Source organism: Phoca vitulina, unplaced genomic scaffold, assembly GCF_004348235.1.
Source record: "Phoca vitulina isolate PV1807 unplaced genomic scaffold, GSC_HSeal_1.0 scaffold3, whole genome shotgun sequence".
Taxonomy (NCBI): Eukaryota; Metazoa; Chordata; class Mammalia; order Carnivora; family Phocidae; genus Phoca; species Phoca vitulina.
In genome coordinates, this window is record NW_022589706.1 from 66444987 (window position 1) to 66462277 (window position 17291).

A 17291-nucleotide genomic window follows, 5' to 3' on the forward strand; every position below is an offset into this window, starting at 1 on the left:
AAATAAACAAATCTTAAAAAAGAAATTAATGGGGAGAGATATGCTCAAGGACCCAAGAATCAATATTATCAGCATGTCAATTCTTCCCAAACGGATTTAATTTAGTGCAATCTCAAAATCCCTGCAGTCTGTTTTGTAGATAGTAATAAACTTATCCTAAAATATATATGGAAATGGGAAGGACCTAAAATAGCCAAAACAAACAAATAAATATAATAGACAAAACAACACCAAAGAAAAGACAATTGTGGAGCATTTGAATGAAGTGATTTTGAGACTTAATTATAATCTACAGTAGTGAAGGCAGTGTGGCCTTAAGAGTAAAAATAGACATATAGATCAAGGGGACACAGTAAAAATTTGTCCAGAAATAAATTCAATTACACATAGCCAACAGAGTTTTCACAAAGACCCTAAGGCAATTCAATGGGGAAAGGCTAGCTAGAACAATTGGAAATCTGTAAGGACAAAAATGAACCTCTATCCTTACCTCACACCATAAAGAATAATTCATTTGAAATGTAACAAAGGCCTAAAACTATAAAACTTGTAGAAGATAACATATAAGAAAATCTTTGGGGGCGCCTGGGTGGCTCAGTCGGTCGGGTGTCAGCCTTCCACTCGGGTCATGATCCCAGGGTCCTGGGATCGAGCCCCACATCCTGCTCCGTGCTCACCGGGGAGCCTGCTTCTCCCTCTCCCTCTGCCTGCCTGTCTGCCTACTTGTGAGCTCTCTCTCTCTCTCTCTCTCTCTGTGTCAAATAAACAAATAAAATCTTAAAAAGAAAAGAAAAAATCTTTGTAACCTTGGGTTAAGCAAAGATTTCCTAAAACAAAAGAAAAAAAAGAAAGGCATTAATTATGTAAGAGAAAAAAATGGATAAATTGCATTGAAATTAAAAACTTCAGCTCTTCAAAAGACAATAAAATTTAAAAACAAGCCACAGATTGGCAGAAAACATTTCAAAACATATTTAACAAAGGGCTTGATATATAACATAAAGTACTGTAATATATAAAAAGAGCTTTGAGATACTAAGCAAATTAATAAATGGCAAAAGATATGAATAGACACTTCACCAAATAAGAGACAGAGATTAGCACTAATAAGCACACGAAAAGATGCTTAACATCATTAAGCATTAGGGAAATGGAAATTGAAACCATAGTAAGACACACGTAGAGACTACTGCAACTGCTATAATTACAGAGACTGACAATAGCAAACGTCATCAAGGATATAGAGGGACTGGCGTTCCCATAAATTGCTGGAGGGAATGTAAAACGGCATAGCACCTTTGAAAGATTTGGTCGTTTCTTACATCATATTCATACATGTATTTACCATACGATACAGCAATTCCATTTTTAGGTATTTACTCACAAGAAACGAAAACACTTATCCACTCCACGACTTGCTCACAGTCATAGCACCTCTATTCACCGTAGCCCCAAACTGGAAAGAACTGAAATGTCCGTGAATTGGTGAATGGATAGACAGCTAATCGCTGTATACTCATCTGTCGTAATAACATTCAACAATAACTACTGACTGACCCACTACTGATGAAAGACGGGATTAACCTCAAAAGCATTACGCTAAATGGAGAAAAAAAACCAGACACAAAGACTGCACAGGTTTGACTCCATCTGTAAGGAATTCTCGAAGAGGCAAACTGTCCTGACAGAAAGCACATCAGCGGTTGCCAGGCACCGCGGTGTGGGCGGAGGGACTGACCGCGCAGCTATTGATTTCAGTTTCCTCGCGGTCGTGGGGCGGAGCCCGAGACCGAATGCTTAACTAGCTTTCCTTACCACAATAGTTCCTGGAAATTCTGCAAGTCGGCCTGTGTCAGTGCTCCTCCTAGCGGAACTGCAGTGTTTCTTCCAAGGCCACTAGGTCCAAGCGTTCAGGTGGCCACTGCTCGCCGGGGGACACCCCCTCAGCCCTGCCCACCCACCTCGTCATCGGCCAGCACCCTGTTTACTCTGGCAGCCTTCCAAGCCCTCCGTGACCCGTTCGAGTTTCCCTTTCCCTTCCCTTTTCGATTCCGCCCCCTTACAAGCACAACGGTTTCGTTTCCTATTGGAACTGCAGGCTCCGCCCCCAATCAGCACGTTGCGAGCCCGGCGTCCTAGCGGGGGCGGAGTAGGGGAGGCTGCGGAGCCTCGACGCCACTGCGCTGTCCGCCACATCTGGCTGAGCACCGCGACGCCGGGGTCGGTTTTCTCGGGAGCTCCGTCTCCTCCGAGGTCCGCAGAGCCGAGGCGCGGCCGTGGAGCCCGGGAAAGCGGCGATGGAGCAGAGGCCGCGAAGGAGAGCTCGGGGCGGCGTGCGCCCGGTTCCCGGGCCAGTCCCCCGGCCCGGACCCGCAGCGCCGCGGCGCTCCGCGGAGCCGCCGGGCACTCAGCTCTGGCTCTTCCCCAGTTCCGCGGGCCTCCGCAGGGCGCTGCCCCAGAGGACCGAGGCGACGCGTCAGATGTGCTGCACGCGCGGGCGCCTCGTGGTGTTGGAGCGCGGCGGGGCCGGCGTCGAGGTCCACCAGCTGCCGGCGGGGAGCGACGGCGCCAAGAAGCCGAGTGAGTGGGGCGGGCAGTGCCCCCTCGGCCCTCCCGCCTCGGGCTGGGGATGTGAGGGTGGGCGGCCGGGGGCCACAAGTGCAGCGCCTGCGGAGCGGCCCGAGGGTGGGTGTGGCGGTCCTTCTCTAAACGCGAAGGGAAGCTCGGAAGGGGACCCGACGCCGCAGCGGTCTGCAGTGGCCGCAGAAACGCGCCGGGCCGGGTGGCTTTTGAATTTCGCGCGTGCGAGCGCCTGAGGTCTCCCTTATCCGCGTTCCCAGTTGGCGCGGAGTTTGCAGGATGGTGGTGAGAGCTGGGTCGCGCACTTTGCAAATGGGTTGCGCAGTCTCCAAGTAGCCCGTGCGGAGGGAGCGCGCGTGCAGGCAGCATCTGCTTAGCCAGTCCGCCGTTAGCACTGGTTTCTGTTGAAGTTTACTTTTCACTTACTCCTCTTTAGAACACAGCGGCTCCGATTTTGTGACCCTTTGGAGAATATAGTTCTCTTGTTCTCAACGATAGTATCTTATATATGCAAACGATTTAAAGAATGCTTTCAGTTGCACTTGTCCGAGGTGGCAATCTCCGTAGATGAGGTCAGGAACTGTGGTTCCGATTTTAAAGGTGGAGGAAAGCAAATGGCCATTCTTAATCTTGGGAAATTTTGTCCGTCTGTTGAGTGAAGAAAATGGTATTTTACTGGTCGTTATGCTTTTAACTCGGGCGAAGTCGAGCATCTTTTTTTTTTCTATTGATCGTTTGCATTCCTTTTTTGGTGACCTGCTTGTTCATATCTTAGACTGGCTTTTTTTTTTTTTTTAAGATTTTATTTATTTATTTGACAGAGAGACAGCGAGAGAGGGAACACAAACAGGGGGAGCGGGAGAGGAAGAAGCAGGCTTCCCGCCGAGCAGGGAGCCCCATGTGGGGCTCGATCCCAGGACTCTGGGATCATGACCTGAGCGAAAGGCAGACGCTTAACGACTGAGCCACCCAGGCGCCCCTCTTAGACTGGCTTTTTAAAAATTTGAGTTGTAATCTTTTTCTTATTTATTTGAAAGAGTTATTTGAACATTGAGTAAGAATAGCCCTTTGTCCGGCATAGACGTTGATGTTTTTCCCAACTTTGATGTTATTTTAGTCTCCTTAATCTTTTCTGTTAAGGCTTATGGATTTTGTGTTACAAAGCTATCCACACTCAGGTTTTTTGTTTTTTTTGTTTTTTAATGTACTCATCTTTACAACAATTTTAAGCTTTTACTTATTTTTTTAAGTAGGCTCCGTGGAGCCCAACGGGAGGCATGAACTCTTGACCCTGAGATCAAGACCTGAGTTGAAATCAAGAGTCTGGGTGGGGCTTACCCAACTGAGCCACCCAGGCACCCTTTATGCTTTTATTTTTAAAGTTAAAATTTTGGATGCACTTGAAAATTATTTTGATTTAAGGAGGTAGGGGCACCTAGATTTATTTGTTTCTCCAAGTGTTTAGTCTGATGTCCCAGTACCTTTTTTGAGTAACCTTTTTTTTTTTCCTCCCTGCTCCTTGAGTAACTTTTTTTTTTCAACTGATTGGAAATGCTGATCTCTGAAAAATATTACCGTTTAACCATTTCTTCTTCATTACCAAACTGTTTTGGTTCTCAAAGCATTTCTAATATGAAGATTTGTGCTTGGAGATTTTTACATGAATAAATCCTATTTGGTTAGGTTAGAACCGAAAAGTAAAGTCCCACATCCAATTTTTGTGAACAAATTAAATGAGATAAGCGTAAATGGTAACTGTGAACAATTTTTAAATCTCTTTTAGGAAGGGCTAAATATGCAGTAATGCCAATAAAAATTTTGACAGCATGCCTCCTTAAAAATTAGTCCTCAAACACAATTCTTCCTTTTAAAAATACAGAACTTGGCTTCTTTGTGGAGCAATGAGGAGAGTTTTATTATTATTATTCGTTTTGTATTTGGAAAGAGTATATCTCAAAATACACAATATATATTTTCTCCTAAAATGAGTTATGTCATTCAGATACGGTTATATTTTCTTATAGACTTTTTCATTTCTGTCACTTCAAATGTAATTACTTTGTCTCAATTTATTAAACAGGAATCTAAAAGCAAATATTTAATTGGCTATTTTTTAAACTATATTGATTTTGTTTTGTTTTATTTTTTTAGAGGGGGGAGGGACAGAAGAAGAGGGAAAAAAAGAAATATAAGCAGGCGCCACCACGCTCCTCCATCTCACAACCCTGAGATCATGACCTGAGCCGAAATCAAGAGATAGGCTTAACTGACTGAGCCACCCAGGTGCCCCAAAACTATATTCAATTTAAAACAAAGTATGAATCAGTGCTTTCCCAAATTGAAAAAAATCCGTGGGTCAAAACAATAGTCATTGGTAATTGGTCTGCTTTTGTTCTTGAATTTTTCTTTAAAGAGAGGTTCATGTTAAATCAAAGGTTGTCTAGTTGAATTTTTTTTCCAGCTGTTTTAGTGTATTATAATGAAATAAATAATGATAGTGGGTAATAACCAGAGTTATGATAGTTCCTGGTTGGATTTGCTCTGCAGAGTGCATTAAATTAGGAAAAAAAATGAAGATACATTCCGTGGACCAAGGAGCAGAGCACATGCTGATTCTGTCCTCAGATGGAAAACCATTTGAGTACAACTATAGCACAGAACATGCAAGGTACGGAACTTTTTTTTTCTTTTATTAAAAGTTATTTAAAATGTACTCAAAAGGCAATCATAATTTTTGTATTATGGTTTTATATTATGCCCTGCTTTACGTAGTGGCTCTTAAGTAAACAGTTCTGAAATGACCAGTGAATTCCATCAGTGAGCTACAATCAAGTTAACTTGTCCCATAGACATTGGGTCTTGCTTTGACATTTATTTATTTATTTATTTATTTTAAAATATTTTTATTTATTTATTTGACAGACATAGACACAGTGAGAGCAGGAACACAAGCAGGGGGGAGTGGGAGAGGGAGAAGCAGGCTTCCCACGGAGCAGGGAGCCCGATGTGGGGCTGGATCCCAGGACCCTGGGATCATGACCTGAGCTGAAGGCAGACGCTTAACGACTGAGCCACCCAGGCCCCCCTTGCTTTGACATTTAAAAGAAATGGTTGTTAGTCTGCCTCACCCCAAATTGGACTTCCACATTCATTAATTCATTTACCCCTCATAATGAGTTAGATTATCAGAAATAAAAGTTTTCAACGTAGGAGAAAAATACATTATCATGGAATGATTTGTGAGACTTTTTCCTAGTAGATCATGTGAATTAGAACTTATTTTCATCTTGTGTTATTCCTGTATCATACAGTTATTGTTTGCAAAAGACACTTGGAATCATCCTAATTACAATTATATAGTGCACATTATTTTCCTTTTAAACCACCAATTAAAACACATGTAGTATTTTTTATAATTTTAGATGTACTGAATGTGAAGCAGTAAATTTAAATTTTTCCTTGAGCTTCAATCCCAATTAAATACAGTTAATTTTAACATCGATGTTGTGACTTCGATTACGGTGATTGACATAAAATATATTTTCTTTCATCAGGTTTCAGTGCATTTTACAAGAAAAAAGTATAATTCAGATCACATGTGGAGATTATCATTCTCTTGCACTCTCAAAAGGTACTTTTCTGGAATACTGTTTTTTAGAGGGAATAAATGTGTATATATGTAGACCTAGTAGAATGTATCTGCTTCACTTTGTAACAGACAAAAATAATGGTTTTGAATTTGATATGGTTCAGGGCACTTGTACTTTTTTTTAAAGTAAGCTCTAGGCCCACCATGGGGCTTGAACTCACAACCCTGAGATAGAGTCAATAAAAAGTCACATGCTCTACCATCTGAGCCAGCCAGGCACCCCAAGGCACTTGTTAGAAAATAAGGGTAATTTTTGGATGTATAAAATCTTTAGGGTTCCATATATACTGTTCCTACAATGTACTCTGTCAAATGACAAAACTAAAGCGATTTAGTAAAGAATTTGATACCCTTTGTTCAAAGACAAGCAGCCGATGGATTGGGAGTACAGTGCATCACAAACAATGGAGCATTCTGGGAGGATTTTGAGCAAGAGTGAGTTTTATAGAGCATTAGAAGTCACAGTGCAGAAATAGGCATGATTGGTTGGGGTTGTATATCTAACCTTATTTGGAAAGATCAGGGAACAAAGAAATAAGTGTACAGCCCAGAGTTGGCTTGGTGTTTGGGGATTGGCTTACTGGATAGATACACGGTGTTTCTGGTCAGGTAGAACATTTAAAGGAACATGTAAGTTGGTTTGCTGACACGGCACCCTGGGCAGGAATGGCTCCATCTTGACCCTGGAGATTTATTTCAACAGTCCATGTTTCTGTTTTTTCAAATAAGAGACAATGAAAATATTCTTAATAATTAGAATCATTCTGGAAACAGGACCAAGCATGGGCTACCCTTTTCTAGAAACTTGCCTTTTCCTAGTGCTCTTTCAGCTCCCATGACAAGAGCTTAGAATCTCTTGGGTCTGCTCTTGTGGCCAGTTTGCAGGCCTCTGATGTGCTCGCACATTACCATTTGAATTCAGGGATTCTCCCAGCCTTTAATATTTCCTACTTCTTATCAGACATTATAATGGTGGGAAATTGAAACAGTGAATATAGATTATTTCCTAAAGAAGCTTGACCATGGAGGAATAATTATAACAGGATGGTGATAAATGGGAATTCAGGGTCAAGGAAAAAAATTTTTTTTAAATACGTAGGACAGATATAAACAAACTAAAGGGAAACTGGGATAAAAGGGAAGTAAATAATCCAGAACTTGACCTGTGTTGAAGGCCCTGTTGAAGTTTGAGAGTATGAACTTGCATTGGAAAAAATTGGCCTGGTTGTTTGACTTTATCCATTCATGAACACACATTTCATTTTGAGTATCTAGATTGATAAACTCAACAATTTATTTCTTTTACACTAATGGAGCCCATCCCTGTTCCTCCTCTGTGATGCTTTTTCGTGGTTCTAAAGCAATCACTGAAGAGTAAAGAATCTCTTTAATGTATACATTTTCCTAATTTCAATAATGGTGGTAAATTATTTCAATTACAAAATGTAATTTTTCAGGCTAGATTATTTTAAAAGGCTGTTGAGTATCAATTTTGTCTTAAATTTAAAAGGAAACAGCTCTTAGCTATCCTTTCCTTCTATAGGTACTTCTATTAGATAAAATATTTCTTGGTTCTTAAGAAAAAAAAAAAAGGAATGCAGGTGAACATGAAGAATCATATGAAACTAGATACTTGAAGAAAATACTGATTCCTTCTTAGGGGTGAAAAGTGGCTCACTGGTAATATTCTATCTACATGGAATCTTAGGGAAAGGTCTAATGCCAAGGAGTTTCTGCCTTTTAGCCCCTAAGCCTGTCCCTGTTTTCCTTCTATTCTAGGTCTGCCTGATTTGTGCTGGTCATGTCTGACTACCCCCTTGATTAGGAAGAGCAGTCCGATGGTGCATCAGTTAGCATAGAGGGCAGCCCACAGTGGTAGAAGGAAGATAGGGCTAGAATCAGAGCAACTTGGGCTGGAATTCCAATTCTGCCATTTCCTATGAAGTGAGCCCACTTTAACCCCTCTGAACCTTGGTTTGCTCATTAGTTAAGTTAAAAACAATTACACCTGCTCTGCAGAAGAACAAGGGTTTGAGAAAAAAGGTTATATCTATCTTGACCCTGGAGATTCATTTCAACAGTTCCATGTTTCTATTTTTCAAATAGATTGAAAAGGTTATAAAGGTTATAAACATAAAACAGAAGCCTAGAGTCTAATGATATGGGGGCAAAAGAGATATTCAGAGTTTATTACCGGTAAATCATAATCTAGGAAGAATGAAAGTTGGAGAAGCAAGAAAGAATTGATCATTTCATCATTATATTCCTGCTGGCTGGTAGACACATGGTAGTTACATTTGAAGGAGAGGTTCTGCCCCTTACCAGATTCTGCACAGTATCTTACAAAGAGGTGCTCAGTAAGCACTGATTCTCTGATACATTTTTTCAGACTCAGATATAGTCAACTCCATTAGATTACACCTAAGAACTTTTATTGAAAAATATGCTTCATGTGTTCAATTAACAGAGGAAGATGCAGACTCTTTCAAGATACTGTGCTGTAATTTCAAATGTATACATTATTTAGAATCTTCAGGCACATGAACAGAGTGGGTGGGCAGAAGGAAAACATTAATTTTAGGTTTTACTTTCCCAGATGTAGAATGTTTCTGGTTTTCATGGGCCCATTTCTTGAATTTGATTATAATATGTTCAGGTAGCTTCATTCTACCCTTCTTTGTCCGTTTGGGCTGCTGTAACAAAAATACCATAGATTGGCTGACTTAAACAGCAGAAATTTCTTCTCTCCCAGTTCTGGAGACTAGAATTCCAATTCAAGGTGCCAGCAGATTCAGTGTCTGTGTGGAGGGCCTATCTTCTTACATGGTGGAGAGGGCAAGAGAACTCTCTGGAATCTCTCTTATAAGGGCACTAATCTCATTCTTGAGGGCTCCATCCTGATGAGCTCAGCTAATCCTAATCACCTCCCAAAGGTCCACCTCCTAATACCTTCACATTGAGGGTTAGGATTTCAACATACATACTTTTCGAGGGGGACATGACCATTAAAGAAGCCCACGATCTAGTGATGTGGGGCAAAGATGGGTGTTCAGGGTTTATTACTGGTACGTCACAATCTAGGAAGATAAGATTTGGGGAAGCCAGGACATAAACTCTACCCTTTGAGGCAGGAGGTAAGGAAGTACTGCTAAAGGGAAGATTTCTTCTAGTTTTTCTGTCTCAGACATAGGGGAAGTTGAATGTAAGAGACTGATAGTATAGTATGGATAACATACATAATGCCCTAAGTTAATGTCTCCTGCACTTTAAACTTAATAAGGCAGCATTTTGTTTGTTTATGTCAAGGTGGTGAGCTGTTCGCATGGGGACAGAATTTACATGGCCAGCTTGGAGTTGGAAGACTGTTTGCCTCAATCCCCACACCACAGATTGTGGAGCACCTCTCAGGAGTCCCCTTGGTTCAGATTTCCGCGGGAAAAGCCCACAGCATGGCCTTATCCATGTCTGGAAACATTTACTCATGGGGAAGAAATGATTTGGGACAACTAGGCCTGGGCCACACTGACGGTATGGAACCATATTTTCAAGTTCACATTATCAGATATATTTGTCAGATAAGAGATGAATTTAACACAAGCCTCCCTGTCAGAAATGGTTCAGATCTTCACGGTCATTGGTGCTGTTCTTCCTGGTTATCTCTGTCTTCAGGGCAGAAGCAATCTAGGAGACATGCATAGTGTGGAAGTTGTTGCTGTGAGTGAGATATGTGTCGGGGTTGTGTGGGCTATGGGAAGGAGCATTGCACTGATCGGAATACCTGGACTCTGCTTCCCACTTTGCAGTTAACTAATGGCAGGGCCTTACTAAGTCACTTAACTTCTCTAGGCCTTATTTTCTTTTTCTATAAAGTGATGCATTTGGATGAAATGACCTCCGAAGTGCCTTTGCACTTAAATGTCTAATACAAGTATATCCATATTAGGACAAAAGGTTACTAATGATCTCTTTAGAAACTCACATATTCTAATCTTAGTCTATAAGGTATCAATTATATCTGTATACACAGATGTGGAAAAAAACCGGTAATTCCCACTATCGAACTACTTCCACAAAGCAGATGGCAAACTTTCTTACGATCCTGAATACCCTCTTGGAGTTTTTAGGTGTGGCAAATTGCTGCTTTATCAGCTGTAGTAATGCACCTGTTTTCCCCTGGGTTACTGGGTCATATACTGCATCTTTCCCCAACGTGGCCCAATGCTAATTACTTAGAAGCAACCACAGTCAATGTTAGAAAAAGATTCAAAGGAGGGAAAGGAATAAAGAAGTTAAACTGTTTTTGCTGAACCTCTAAGTGCTTTGACAAGGAAATCGTGAGAAGAAAGGAGAGGTAGTGTAGGGCAGGGACACTGTAGTAGAGAATTTAAAAGAAAAGAAAGAATCTTTATGTTCATTAAAAGGGTGATTTTAGATGGGAATTGGAAATACCAGATATGCTGCAATTAATCAAGTTAGGCTAACAGGAGAAGAGTGGGTTCTGGGAAGTGGCTTGACACTTTCACATGAGTTCTGCTGTGTGTGGCCCTTTGACCACTGCCTCACCCCCAGTTTTAGGCCAAAATAAATATACCAACACAGAGGCCTTTCTTGTCAGAAGGTGTTGGGAACTGAGAGACAGTCCAGGTATGTTCCCAGTAGCGCGGAACTCCAGCGTCCTCTTTGGATCACGTCAGCTGTTCTTTTCCTTGCATAGGTGAAGATTTTCCTTCCCTTATTGAAGCACTGGACAATCAGAAAGTTGAATTTCTTGCTTGTGGTGGCTCTCACACTGCCCTGCTCACAACGGTGCGTGTATCCTTGACTCCGATGGTAATTCTGGAAGAACTTTATAGTGGGAAAAGCACAAAATACCTGGGTGTGGGCACTTAGTATTTCCCTGAGAAGAAGGGTGACTTCCCACATGCAGGATTGTCCTCCTGATAATTTGGGGGCTTTGCTTTGATGGTCTTTTTTTTTAAGATTTACTTATTTTAGAGAGTGTGTGCACATGAGTGGGGGAAGGGCAGAGAGGGAGAGAAGCAGACTCCTCTCAGTGCAGAGCCCAATGTGGGGCTTGATCTCATGACCCTAAGATCATGACCTGAGCCAAAATCAAGAGTCAGACACTTAACCTACTGAGCCACCCAGGATCCCCTGATAGTCCTTTTATTAATTCACTTATCAGTAGTCCTTTTGTTAATTTTTCAGTAATATCACTGAATTCAGTAATATTTTATTAATTATTAAGTAATATTGCTTACTGTTGTATTTTTCTAGAATCTGATAAGAAGTTTTCTTTCTTTAGGATGGGCTGGTATTTACTTTTGGTGCTGGAAAATATGGGCAACTCGGTCACAGTTCCACACAGAATGAATTAAGACCCCGTTTGGTGACTGAGCTCGCTGGGAATAGGGTGACCCAGATAGCATGTGGAAGGTAAGTTGTAATGTGTCTGTGAAAATTGATGAAATCAATACCATAAATTTAGATAGGTGGTTTAATAAAACTCCCATCAGTTTTTTTTTTTTTTTTAAAGATTTTTATTTATTTATTTGACAGAGAGAGACACAGCGAGAGAGGGAACATAAGCAGGGGGAGTGGGGGAGGGAGAAGCAGGCTTCCTGCCGAGCAGGGAGCCCGATGTGGGACTTGATCCCAGGATCCTGGGATCATGACCTGAGCTGAAGGCAGACGCTTAACGACTGAGCCACCTAGGCGCCCTCCCATCAGTTTTTTTGATTGAGGTAAAAGTATCAAACATTTTCACATGGATGAAGATGCTTAATTTACATTATTAGATAATAATCTTTATTTTAGTATATGTATTTGTTTTCATTGGCTTTTTTTTTTAAGATTTTATTTCAGAGAGAGGGTACACAAGTGGGGGGAGACAGGCAGAGGGAGAGGGAGAAGCAGGCTCCCCACTGAGCAGGGAGCCCGATGCGGGGTCGATCCCAGGACCCTGAGATCATGACCTGAGCTGAAGGCAGATGCTTAACCGACGGAGCCACCCTGGTGCCCCTTCATTGGCTTTTTAAAAAAAATATTTATTTAAATAATCTCTATACCCATCGTGGGGCTAGAACTCCCGAGATCAAGAGTTGCATGCTCCTCAGACTAAGCCAGGCAAGCATGCCCTGCATTGGTTTTTTTTTTTTTAATGGGAAAATTTATTCACTTTCTGTTGCCCCTTTAGTGAAAAAGCTTTGTAACTGTTCAAACACACTTTAACCTTTAAGAAAAATACGTCATTTATTTGGGAAAAAATAAACATGAATCACAAAGGATTATTCATTGATGTAATGACTTTCTCACAACCCCTCAGACGCCAACATGCTGTTACTATAATTCTTTCAGAGTGATCACAGTAGAGGATAAGACAAAGTCAGTGGTGGTTTGAGTAGAATATTCTGATAAGTTTGATTTTTCACAGCCTTTTTTTTTTTTTTTAAATAAAAGTAGAAAAACTTGCTCAAACTCCTTGGCTTACTTAGTTATTCCTTGAACATCATTCAGTCCATTTCTCACCAGTGGGATTTTGGGTTGTGGTGAGGTTAAGAAATCTTTTCAATCAGATACTCTTCTTTTGGGCAATTCTTCCTTATTAAACACAAGCAAATTCAGGCTCTTATCTGAATATTGGGTTCATGTGTTTGTTTACCAAAATCGTTGTGTAAAAAATTCGTGTATGTACTTTTTAGTCTATAGACCTATTCTTTTATGATCCTGGAGTAAAATTACATAAATGGATTTTATTAAAGTAGACCAGATTATTGGGATGGTATGATTCTCTGCATTCAAGGGAACATTACCACCACCTTGGATTTTTAACATTCTTTTAAGTAGCATGTATTAGAAGAGGAGTCTCACGTAAGAGATAGCTTTAATACACACCAGGGCAGTTCCCCTACTAACAGGAGAATTCACTGGAAAGACGCTCAGAACTCACTGAAAACTGTTAAAGTCAGATTCCCATTTATTATAAGAAATGGATACAAATTAGAACCAGTCAAAGGAAGTGATGTATAGGACAGAGTCTAGGAGGAGTCCAAACAAGGAGCTCCCGCTGTCCAGTCCCCTTGGAATCATGGATGGGATGGTATTACCTCCTCCCAGCCCAGAACATGGCAATGTGTAGAGTATTGCCATTCAGGGAAGCACACCCAAGTCCAGAGTTAATTGGGGTTTCATTGCTTAGTCCTGATTGATTGGATCATTGCCCCTGGCAGTGAACTGTACATCCAGCCTCTCCCTCCCAGTAGGTTGGGCTTCCATGTAGCCAGAGGGGCCCTTCCTGAGCCACCTGGGTCAAATGTAGGTGTGATCTCAGGAGCTTGCCATGAATAACAAAGACACTCCTATCACCTGGGAAATTCTAAGGGCTTAGAGGTTACCTCCCAGGAACTGAGGACAAAGGCAAATTCTTTACTTAATGCATTCTAGAATGGGAGAGGCCATGGAGCCAATCAGTAAGGGAATCATTATGGGTAAGGTCTTTGGGAAATAGAGGGAGCTCAGAAGAGATCACCTAATTCCATTTTAGGAATTAGTTTCACTCACTGGGTAACCTAATTTCAGCAGTTTACCGTGTTGCTGCATACTCTCTTCATTGTAGATAATTGAGAATTGACCATATGTGCTTTTATTTAATAGGCGGCACACACTTGCCTATGTTTCTGATTTGGGGAAAGTCTTTTCTTTTGGTTCTGGAAAAGAAGGACAACTGGGAAACGGTGGAACACATAATCAGCTGATACCACTTCCCATGAAATTGCCATCAAATGAAGAACTCAAATTTGGTAAATTTTGTAGGAGCACAGGATTTGGCATAAATACCACTGTCAAGAAACTGATTTTTCTAAGTGTGTAATGTGACAAGGAAAAAAAATGTATGACTAAGAAGGGAGCTTTTCTAAACATTGGTTTCATTTTTTTACTTGTAAAGAACTTAAAATATTCAGTATAATTAATGAAGTCAAAATAACCATTAGTGTTCTCTTACCCCTTCAGATTAAGATTAATGTGGACCTAAAATGATAGAACATAAAATAGATGATATGGATTCAGAGGTATATGCCACAGGAGACCTATTAATTCCGTGGTGATTGGTTTTCACCTGGTAACTGACTCACAATCACCTCAGCCCCCGAGAATGATGAGCAACTGATCGATGCCAGGCACTGTAACTGTGCTTAGCCCTTACGTGTGTTATCTCACCTGTCCTTTAACAGTTCGGGGAGATGTGTGCTCTCAGGCTCATTTTACTGGAGGGCACAGAAACTTGGAGGGTGAAAGGTTAGCCAGTTCTTACAGCCAGTCAGTGGTTTGGCTAGATTTGAACTGTGGCCTGAGCCACACACAGCTCCGAAACACTCTGCTATTGAAACTGTCTCGGAGTACTTTGGTTACATGCTTCTGAAACCTTAGTTGGTGACCCAAGGTACCAGAATTCTCTTAAGTTCTTCTGGGAAAATGAACAGTAGGGTTATTTCTTTGAGCAGTTCATATATTTGATTTCTTACAACCACTTAGATTTTTGAAGTACTTTAAATATTTACATTCTTTATAGCCAGTAGTTACTGGTTAAATCTTGAGTTGTAGAATATGGCTTTTGGTAATGAGAGCTGAATTAAACCAGGGATCAGCTAACTAATCAAATACTGGTTTGACTATTTTATATATAAGCATTTACATTAATTATGTATGTCAGACTGATGTCACCTGTCAACCTTGTATATCGCCTGTGTTTGCCAGCTAGACTTTACTCTGAAGGAAATGTATATTTCTGCTTCATGGGTGGGAAATGTGTTGAGTCTTTGTGTATCATAAAGAGAAAAGGACTAAGTTTAAGAAGAATCTGAAATGATTTAAATTGAGTGTGCATGTTTGTGCCGGTCACTTTCTGCACTCTTACTTTCTATGTCTCCCTTTCAGAAAGCCGTACTTCAGAAAAGGAGTTAATATTGATTGCTGGAGGGAATCAAAGCATTTTGCTCTGGATGGGAAAAAAGGTAAAAATAGATCTCTAGATGTTTTATAACTTGGTATTTTAAGCAAACTGAAGGGTTTCAGGATCCAAGTGTGGTGAATTCCAGAATCATTTAGTTCCTAAGCTGACCTTTAGGGAATAAACATGGATCCTTTATTGTCAAAAATACATAAGTATTGACTCAAAGAAATCAACAGATTTGTCTCTGGTAAGTGTCAAATCAGATTTCCTTAGATCTTTCCTTTGCCCTGCCAATGGTATTAGGTCGGTATCCTAGCAAGCCATCAGGTTGACATTCTAATATGATTTTGCTGGCCAGTACTAAAAAAGACCCCAGGTTCACAGGCCTGTGAATCATGAGTTCATAACCTCCTCACCCTACTTTGCTGAGGCAAACCAAGTTCTGCCCACTCCTACACAAAGGATCTTCCCCTTGAGGCTGCTCATTTTAATCTGATTATATGTGTAGGAAGTGCTGAGTGTTGGAGCACTCAGAGAAATTTACCTTGGATTTAAGCCCCTTGGACAAGAAATTGACGACTAGGCAAACAAATGATCGATTACATCTTGGTGAAATCTTACTTCAGGATTTCCCACAGCTATATTATCCTCTTTAAAAATCAGTATTGGGGCGCATGGGTGGCTCAGTCGTTAAGTGTCTGCCTTCGGCTCGGGTCATGATCCCAGGGTCCTGGGATCGAGCCCTGCAAAAAAAAAAAATCAGTATTACCCTGTATCCTTAGAATGTGCCTAAAAGTTGGACACCTATTTCTGTGGTGTCTAAATTGCTTTGTTTTACTTGCTTGTTTATGTACAGAATCCCTATGTTAATCTGAGGAGGAAAATTCCTACACTGAATGAAGGGACCATAAAGAGGTGGATTGCTGACGTGGGGACTAAACAGTGGCAAAATACAAAAAGGTACAACCCCTGTGTTTCTCTCCTCATAGAGTTCTGTAAAGTAGCCTTTCCCCCCTGACTGGTTCTGCACAGTAAGAGATGTGAGGTTTTGTGGTCCACCATGGTCCATCAGCCAGAGGTCTTCAGAGAAACCGAACCGATAGATAGGGGTGTGTGTATGTGTGTGTCTGTGTGTGTGTGTAGACAGATTTATTTTTAAGGGTGTGTGTGTATATAGACAGATTTATTTTTAAGGAGTTGGCTTACGCAGTTGTAGGAACTGACTCTGTGTGTGTGTGTGTGTGTGTGTGTGTGTGTGTGTGTGTGTGTATGTATGTATAGACAGACTTATTGTTAAGGCGTTGGCTTATGCAGTTGTAGGAACTGACAAGTGCTAAATAGGTAATGCAGGCCAGCGGGCTGGAGACCCAGGGGAGAGTTAGTACTGTAGCTTGAGTGAGAAGGCAGTCGAGGCAGAATTCTCCATGCCTGGGAACCTTTTTCTCTTCGGCCCTCCACGATTGGATGAGGCACACCCACATTATGGAGGGTGATCTGCTTTACTCAGAGTCTGTTGATTTGAATGTGAATCTCCTCTAAAAAATATCTTCACGGCAACATCTGGATTGGTGTTTGACCAGATATTTGGGTACCATAGCCTAGTCGGGTTGACACATTAAAATTAAACATCACAGCTAACATGTAAGCTCCTTGAGGTCAGCTTTCTTTACTGGAGGACCTCTCTGGATCTCTGATATGTTTGCATATATTGTGACTGTTCTGAGTAGGAGATACAACCTATATCATTTCCCAACACTCTTTGACCTTAGAACCACTTGTCTGTGGACCTCCTCTTCACAGCTGAACAGTGTGGGCAGTCTTGGCTTAAAACGATACAACTCCTACCATCTTTAAAGATTATACTTAACTTTTACAAACGTTTCCTTTTAGAGCTACTTTTAGATATGGTTTCCTAATTGCGAAAAGTAGTTGTATAAAATAGCTGCATCACAATCTGCATGGTCGATCGGATCTGTGCTGGTGACTGCACTCACCTTGCTGGGTGCTGCCTAATGTGTGGAACTGTCAAAACACTGTGTCGTACTCCTGAAGCCTAGATGACATTCTCCATCAACTGTACTTCAATAATTTAAAAAAAACTACTGGTGCTAT

General features: G+C 41.1%; 1 protein-coding gene across 2 annotated transcripts in view; it reads left to right on the forward strand.

Moving 5' to 3' along the window:
* The first annotated feature begins 2134 nt into the window (after nucleotides 1-2134).
* Nucleotides 2135-17291, forward strand: part of HERC5 (HECT and RLD domain containing E3 ubiquitin protein ligase 5) — a 42703-nt gene continuing 27546 nt past the window's right edge. For both annotated transcript variants that reach the window (XM_032400793.1, XM_032400794.1), the window contains exons 1-9: nucleotides 2135-2580; nucleotides 5128-5248; nucleotides 6135-6211; nucleotides 9536-9757; nucleotides 10944-11035; nucleotides 11535-11665; nucleotides 13883-14028; nucleotides 15164-15240; nucleotides 16036-16139. In XM_032400793.1, coding sequence (XP_032256684.1) covers nucleotides 2298-2580; nucleotides 5128-5248; nucleotides 6135-6211; nucleotides 9536-9757; nucleotides 10944-11035; nucleotides 11535-11665; nucleotides 13883-14028; nucleotides 15164-15240; nucleotides 16036-16139 — 1253 coding nt within the window. In that variant the 5' untranslated portion in view covers nucleotides 2135-2297. The remainder of the gene's footprint in view (nucleotides 2581-5127; nucleotides 5249-6134; nucleotides 6212-9535; nucleotides 9758-10943; nucleotides 11036-11534; nucleotides 11666-13882; nucleotides 14029-15163; nucleotides 15241-16035; nucleotides 16140-17291) is intronic.